This window comes from Mercurialis annua, linkage group LG6 (assembly GCF_937616625.2).
Source record: "Mercurialis annua linkage group LG6, ddMerAnnu1.2, whole genome shotgun sequence".
NCBI classification, from domain to species: Eukaryota; Viridiplantae; Streptophyta; class Magnoliopsida; order Malpighiales; family Euphorbiaceae; genus Mercurialis; species Mercurialis annua.
The window spans coordinates 357,401-365,065 of NC_065575.1; the positions used below are offsets into that span (position 1 = coordinate 357,401).

The 7,665-nt window shown below is 35.8% G+C and overlaps 2 protein-coding genes across 2 annotated transcripts; one reads left to right on the forward strand and one right to left on the reverse strand.

The window, feature by feature from the left end:
• Positions 1-232: 232 nt before the first annotated feature.
• On the reverse strand, positions 233-1,555 carry LOC126687431 (dehydrodolichyl diphosphate synthase 2). Its single transcript, XM_050381993.2, has 3 exons — positions 1,065-1,555; positions 916-983; positions 233-823 (listed from the first exon to the last, which is right to left on the reverse strand). The coding sequence occupies exons 1-3, from the start codon at positions 1,485-1,487 to the stop codon at positions 379-381; spliced, it is 936 nt and encodes a 311-aa protein (XP_050237950.1). The 5' UTR covers positions 1,488-1,555; the 3' UTR covers positions 233-378.
• A 271-nt stretch (positions 1,556-1,826) lies between these two features.
• LOC126687430 (protein DAMAGED DNA-BINDING 2) lies at positions 1,827-6,102 on the forward strand. The gene is made up of 11 exons (XM_050381992.2): positions 1,827-2,270; positions 2,351-2,441; positions 2,577-2,704; positions 2,979-3,101; positions 3,208-3,296; positions 3,421-3,541; positions 4,114-4,205; positions 4,590-4,719; positions 5,026-5,274; positions 5,358-5,554; positions 5,673-6,102. Exons 1-11 carry the CDS (start codon positions 2,055-2,057, stop codon positions 5,881-5,883), a joined length of 1,647 nt encoding a protein of 548 aa, XP_050237949.1. The 5' UTR covers positions 1,827-2,054; the 3' UTR covers positions 5,884-6,102.
• Positions 6,103-7,665: the final 1,563 nt, after the last annotated feature.

Genomic DNA, 7,665 nt, shown 5'->3' on the forward strand with positions numbered 1-7,665 from the left:
TTAATCAACTCCTTCTCACATTGAATAATTAATAAATTATATATTTAATAATAATTTTTTTATATTAATGATTAAATATAAATATTGTCACAATCATGATTGACTTTTCCGATATAAGATTCAAATTTATTTTGATATCACCACTTAAATTTTCTTTTTTCTTATTGGTGGTGGGCAGCTTAAGTAATTTAAAGCCAGAAGAGAAGAGATCAAAGTCATACCACTAATAACATAGATGAATTGCAGAATATTTTATATAATTTTAGTATTTGTTTTGGTTAAATATGTATATACATGTATAAATATATATTATACACCAAGCACCTCCCGAGCTTGACTTAAAATTGCCGCACCCAAAAGCTAGCTCTTATTCATGGATCAGGTTCGTTGACCGTAGCGTCTTTGCCGTTGCTGATATGAAAGTAAAGCATCCACAAATCCAGGTTTTCCAAAATCAGGCCACAGTTGCTCTGCAAAGTAGAGTTCAGTGTAGGCCAACTGCCACAGCAAGAAGTTGCTGATTCTGAGCTCACCACTGGTTCGGATTAATAGATCAGGCGACGAATACTCCGTGCAGTTTGTCTCAAGCTCCTGTTCGATCAGTTCTTCGCTAATTTCGTGTGGTTCGATAAGGCCTTCCTTAACCTGAGCAGCAATATTTTGACAAGCTTTCAGAACATCATACTTCCCACTGTAACTAACTGCCACAAGTAGGTGAAGCTTGGAGCAGCCTTTGGTTGTCTCCTCTACTTCATTTATTATCCTCTGCAGAGACCGGGGAAGCCTCGATGAATCTCCAATTACCGACACCCGAATACCTTTCCTATGGATTCATCAAAACTAGTCATTATCAGTATAACAGTATCTAATAAATAACACCAGTCCTGAAACAGAGAGCTTTGACTTGATAGATACCTGACAAATTTGTCCAATTCAGATTTTAACAGTTTCTCAAACAAACTCAGCAGGAAATTGACCTCCACCTGCACTAGTTAAATATAGGCAATTAGTAGGGAAATTAAAAAATATGAAAATGAATTAAAGAGAGTATTACTATAGGGCACCTCAGGCCTAGTCCAATTATCAGAAGAAAAGGCAAAAACAGTAAGAACTTGAATCCCCCAGTCACCACAAAGCTTCATGACATCCTCCAATGAACGTACGCCCACTTCATGCCCTTTGGATGCCACCCACCCTCTCTGCTTGGCCCACCTTCCATTTCCATCCATAATGACCGCCACATGCCGCGGCATCAACTCCAAACTTAGCCCATCCGGCAAGGGCTCAGCAATATCAGTTTCGTCTTCTGTAACAGCTACAGTGTCAGTTTGACTTGCAAGAAGTGGAGGAAAACGAGCAGTGCGAAGTGGGCGTAATACTGTTTGGATTCTTGAAGATGAAGGTGTGATAGTAGAGGGGAGGAATTGCTTAGGAGTTATGTGCGTGTTGTTAATGGGTAGAGGCAGGTTCAATCTAAAAGATTTCATCCTCAACAAGAAGATTAAGTCTATACTATATTCTATGTTTTAGCTCTTCTTATACAACTCGCTGTTGTTGCTGTACAGTATTTATGGTTTAAATTTGTGGTGAAACAGGGATCCGTTTGCGTTTCAATTTGCATTATCATGTCGTTTCTTTAATTTGGATGCACTTTTAATAGTGATTGAAGATATCGGAATCGAACATTCTAGCGTCTGCAATTCATAATTTAGCAGATTTTGGTAATTCTATTCCGCCAGCCACAGATAATATATTATAACGACGTCGTTGGAGGCATACGGTGCATAGTAATAGTCATTTGTGCACGTGTCGCGCTCACACAAAGCAACTCATAACGCCGTCGTATGGTGGACCCACAAGGCTCACGTCCACAAAAAATGTAAAAATTGTAAGCGGTGAATAATGGGCCACGTCGATTCCCGCCTCTCAGCATTCTTCTCAATACCGGAAATACCCAAAAATCTCAGTGCCGACTCGACGGTCTTTTAGTAAATAAGCAATTAACGAAGTGAAAATTGGGTTCCTGGGGCTGGGTTGCAAGAAATTTGGAACAAATGGCGCCGCAAACGAGAAGGTTGGCGTTTCCACAAGTGGTGATTGAGAGGGATACGGACTCTGAATCATCAGAAGATGAAGATGAAAATGATATTGAAGTTAACGAATCAGAATCAGAACCAGAAGTTGAAGAAACAACAAATATTGAAGAGGATTTGAATTCCAAGAAGAAACTGAAAGCACCCATCACGATCAGTCTCAAGAAAGTCTGCAAAGTATATAACCTCCCCGTTTCCGTCTTCCTTACCTTAGTTTTTTTATTTGTACATTTTTTATTTTGTTTGTGTTGCTATAGGTGTGCAAGAAACCAGGACATGAAGCCGGGTTTAAGGGGGCTACTTACATTGATTGCCCTATGAAACCCTGCTTTCTTTGCAAAATGCCTGGTTCGTATTCATTTCTATTTCTTCTAATTCTGCTTTTGGGCTTTAGTTTCATTTGGTACTCACTTGGTTGATGGTGATTAGTAGTAACACTAATTTTTCAATCATGCTTCTATATGCCAATTTTGAAAATGGCAGGCCATACAACGATGTCATGCCCGCATAGAGTGGCTATTGACTTTGGGATCATCTCGGCTCCCCAAAGAAATTCTCATAATACTTTGCAGTATGTTTTCCAGCGTCAGCTTACACCAAGCATCCCTCAAGTACACTTTTCAACTTCTCCAATTTATTCTTCAAATTTAAAGGCCAAACTTTTTGCTTTTTAATTATCAAATCATAGCAATGTATATGCTGCGACTGATGTTTTCACTTTTGAGCAATATAATGTAACTCAAGGTTTTGAAAGCTGTACAGCTGATGTTTGAGAAATTAGCCTATAGATGCTTAGTTTTCTCACTATCTGGCCAACCATACTTAGTAATGCGAAAAGCTGTAAGGTAATCTTAGGAATGAATTTTGATGTCTCCTGCTCAATAGATTAAGCCAGCATATGTCATACCGGATCAAGTGTGCTGTGCAGTTATCAGATACCACAGCAGGCGGGTGACATGTTTGGAATTCCACCCTACAAAGAATAACATCCTTTTATCTGGGGATAAGGTGAGTTTCACATTATATGTTTGTCGTTCTTACGAGTTTACTCAATGTAAAAGTGTGAGAGTATCACAATAGCTGACTTATTTTAATATTTTTGTCAACAAAAAAGAAAGGGCAGGTTGGCGTCTGGGATTTTGATAAAGTGCACGAGAAAATGGTTTATGGAAACATACACACATGCATTGTCAATAACATGAGGTAGTTTTAGTGTATGAGATTTATTTTTCTGTATTTAGTTTGTGTTTGTGTATACAAAGATGTTGATGCAGCACTTGATTGCTTTCTGTTATCAGATGAAAACTTGATCTCTTATTTTTTGTAGGTTTAACCCTTCAAATGATTGTATGATGTATGCGGCATCCTCAGATGGAACCATCAGTTGCACTGACATGGAGACTGGCATTTCATCATCTTTGATGAACCTTAACCCTGACGGGTGGCAGGTAAATAGCTTTTGATTGGCGTTGAATCCAATAAATTTAAATTCCTAATCATTAAATAAAATTAAGTTATAAATACTAACGAGTAGGTTTGATCTTATGCTTATGAAGGCTTGTAATTAATTGACGGGGGAATTGACTAATGAAATCTTGAGTTTTATGTAGTCAGTACCACTTGGATGTCTATTATTCTGGTTTATGGACTCGTGATTTATTATATCCCTTGCCTTACTGAAGCAAATTAGCTAAAAAAAAATTTAGTTTAATTTTTTTTCTTTCTGAAAGTTGGCACACAACAATTGGTTTTTGGTAGAAGTTCTGAACGTACAATTTAGCTTTTTTGTTGATGATTAGCAATGCAATTTAATATCATGGGCATTAGCTCTGGTTTTGGCGACTGGCGTCTTCACCTCAATTGGATGTTTTTCAGAAAGTAGTTCAGGAGCTTTCCCTAGCCTGATATAGAGGAAACAGTTAGTGCAGAAGCAGAGAAAAGGGGAGAGGAAAATTTTATTGAAGAACAGTTATCCTAACACCATTTAGTGAAGCATGATGCAGATACTTCTATTATGCAGGGACCACGAAACTGGAGAATGCTTTATGGTATGGATGTCAACACAGAGAAAGGTGTTGTGCTCGTTGCCGATAACTTTGGCTTTCTCTATATGTAAGTATGTTTTCTTTGTATGCTGTTTTCCTGCATACAAATTTTCAAATATACAATGAGAATCACAAGGTTGGTAAAGGAGAAGAAGAAATGGAAAGAACAATCTATTCGCGTATGCTTAACTCTTACTGTTATTTAGTCTCGTGACTATTACTAATTCTAATTGACGAGCAACATTACAGGATATGGTGATTTATGTGCTCACTTTCAACACTATATAGCAGTACTATGGTTTTATTGCGATTACTAGAAGAGTGTAGTTAGATCTTTATTTTATAAATTTTGAGTTGATGAAAGTATTATTATGCAGAAAAGTAGGACACCTTTTTGTGGTCATATATTTGTGCAAATGCAACATCTGAATATATAGTTTCTGATGTTCAGGGTGGATATGCGTTCCAACAACAAATCTGGGAAGGAGATTTTAATCCACAAGAAAGGTAGTAAAGTTGTTGGCATTCATTGCAATCCGGTTCATCCAGAGCTTATTTTGAGCTGCGGGAATGATCATTTTGTAAGTTTGCTCCATACCTGAAACAATCATGTTTGATTCCGCAAATGATAGGTCATTTGGCTTTTGTCTGGATAGATGTGCTCTGGTTTGTTCTCTTTTGTCCCATTCAGTCAAATCCTTCATTATGCTGTGTTGCAGTTGAAAAGAACTCCTGAATGCAACATGCTCAACTGTCCAATCATCTTGTTGATATATCTTTCTATACAATTTTACTTTATAGTTCTGATCATTATAGCTGATAAAAAGGTGTCATTGTAGACACGGAAATTTTAGAAATTCGTGTTAACCGTTATATCTAAACCTCAGGCTCGTATATGGGATTTGCGTCGACTTGAAGCTGGATCTTCTCTTTGTGACCTTGAGCATAAACGAGTAGTTAATTGTGCATATTTCTCTCCTCTGTCTGGCAGCAAAATTCTGACTACTTCACAGGATAACCGTATTCGTGTCTGGGATTCCATCTTTGGGAATTTGGACACGCCAAGTCGAGAGATTGTGCACAGTCATGATTTTAATAGGCATCTGACTCCTTTTCGAGCTGAATGGGATCCTAAGGTGATGAAAATTATTGTGTGCATTGGGTGTCTTTATGTATTTCTACTCAAACTTGGGATACCAAAAACAATTTTTTGTAACAGGACCCCTCAGAATCCCTTGCAGTTGTTGGTCGTTATATAAGTGAAAATTACAATGATGTTGCTCTGCATCCTATTGATTTCATAGACGTCAGCACTGGGAAACTGGTTGCTGAAGTTATGGATCCAAATGTCACAACAATTAGTCCTGTGAACAAGCTACACCCTCGGGATGATATCCTGGCATCCGGCAGTTCAAGGTTCCACTCTCTTTTTAAAAGATTGCATATGGATTGTCAAACTTCATATATTTCTCGTTTCTTTTTGTTTGGTTGCGGTGTTCTGTTAGTTTGTGTTGTAATTTAGATACTGTTTCAGGTCACTTTTCATTTGGAAGCCGAAGGAGAAGTCTGAAGCTGTGGAAGAGAAGGATGAGAAGAAGATAATTATTTGTGGGAATGATGAGAAGAAGTACAAAAGGAAGTCTAAAGGCGAAAGTGACGACGATTCTGATGGAGGATTCAAATCAAAAGGCAAGAGTTCTAAGTTTAAAAAGGCAGTGTCAAAAACAGGTCGCAAGCTTAAGTAATAGGCTAAGAAATGGCAGCTTCCTCATATCATTGACTAGCAATTTTTGTGTTCAACTAACCCTAGCACAGGCTCTTAGGTTAGAAAAGAGTTGGTCTGTAGCAATATTTTGATCAGAAAGGTAACTTATTCTGTATATTTAGTAAAGGGTACACCATTCTGATAATTTTGTATCATTTGTTCTAAAGTTTGTAATATATTTAATTTTACCGTTTGTTGACATTGTTGCCCTTCACAAAGCTTTGCTATAGCTTGCCATGACTATAACTAGTGGTAAGCGCATATTGGAATTTCTTTATCACGGAGACTGAACTGAAACTATATTTTAGAGGAGTTAATCAGAGAGCCCCAATGTCTATCTTCAATTTGTTTTTTTAGGGAGTCTTAAATAACATAATATATATTAAAATTTATTTAATATTACTGAATTCTGAGTTAAATACCCAAAGTTATTCAAATATTTCTTTTAGGTTCAATATTTAATTTCATCATTTCTAAAATCTATAAATTTTAAAGAGCAAATTATTCTAAGATCACGTTATTTACACCATAATTAATAGTTTGACACCTCTTGTTTTAAAATTATACTCAATGGTTCCTTATTTTTAATTCCGTTAATTATCAGCCTCGTCCGTTAATTTCAGTACTTAATTTCAAATAATCTGATACCTCTTTGTTACCGATTTAGTCCTTTATTTTTAATTTTATTAATGATTTGATTCAATTTCAAACAATTTGGTACCTCACTTTCAATTTCGTTAACAATTTGATATCTCAAATTAACCGAAGGATCTAATGGTTAACAAAATTGAAAGTGAGAAACTATTGAATAGGATTTTCAGATTAGGGGTATCAAGCTGTTTATATAATACATATATGGGGAATCTTATAATAATTTGCTCAATTTTAAATTTATTTGATATAAAATCCACATACTTATAGATTTTATGTTTGACTTGAATATAAAATTAATGAATTTATAAAATATATTGAATAAATAAAATACTAGAGCAATATATGATTAGTATACTATAAGGATTGATTTAGATTTTTATAATTTAGGAAATGAGATCTTTAAATGAAAGATAATAATATTTTAAAATTCAAAACACACGAGTTGATAAGGTATTTTCTTGACTTAAATGAGTTTGCGGGTTTAAATTATATTCATGTGTGAAGCCGTTTAAAACTAGAGACTAGAGACTATATCCGGCTCAAATGAGATTAGTGCATATGTGCGGAATGTTTGAAGATGTAGTCTCATAATTGAAAACACGTCATGTATATCATGTATTTAAAATCCAAACAAATAATTAATTTAATATAAATATATAAATTATGTAATTAAACAATTTCCATTTTTAATGATGCCATTTGATTTAATTTGACCGTGTGGTTGAGTGAATTTGACAGGCAACAGAGTGCAAAAAAGAAAAGAAGCTTCTTCACGTGTCGAATCATAAGAAACAACTTTTCAGATTCTAAAAGCGTAAAATGATAACAGAACGGGTAGCAGTAAAAAGTAAAAGTGAGACAGAACGGTAAGTTTATAAATAACCTTTCTAGATCCTTAACCAACAACCTGTAGAAATACCTTAAATACCCCCCAAATGATAGGTGCAGTTACAAGTGTAAACAGGCGAGGCGTGCGTAATCGAAGAAACACAAGGTTAGTTTAGGCATTTAAAGCGGCTTCAAAAATTCCCGGGGAATATCACAGCTAAGGAGATACTGTGTGATGAAACATATATAAAGGGCGGAAGAAGTAGAGAGAGAGGGGATC

Coding starts and splice junctions, on each gene's coding strand:
- LOC126687431 (XM_050381993.2), bottom strand. CDS start 1,487: ATGAAATCTTTTAGATTGAACCTGCCTCTACCCATTAACAACACGCAC. Junction 984..1,064: donor ATAATTGGACTAGGCCTGAG/GTGCCCTATAGT, acceptor TAACTAGTGCAG/GTGGAGGTCAATTTCCTGCT. Junction 824..915: donor GAATTGGACAAATTTGTCAG/GTATCTATCAAG, acceptor ATGAATCCATAG/GAAAGGTATTCGGGTGTCGG.
- LOC126687430 (XM_050381992.2), top strand. CDS start 2,055: ATGGCGCCGCAAACGAGAAGGTTGGCGTTTCCACAAGTGGTGATTGAG. Junction 3,297..3,420: donor TGCATTGTCAATAACATGAG/GTAGTTTTAGTG, acceptor TATTTTTTGTAG/GTTTAACCCTTCAAATGATT. Junction 4,206..4,589: donor AACTTTGGCTTTCTCTATAT/GTAAGTATGTTT, acceptor TCTGATGTTCAG/GGTGGATATGCGTTCCAACA.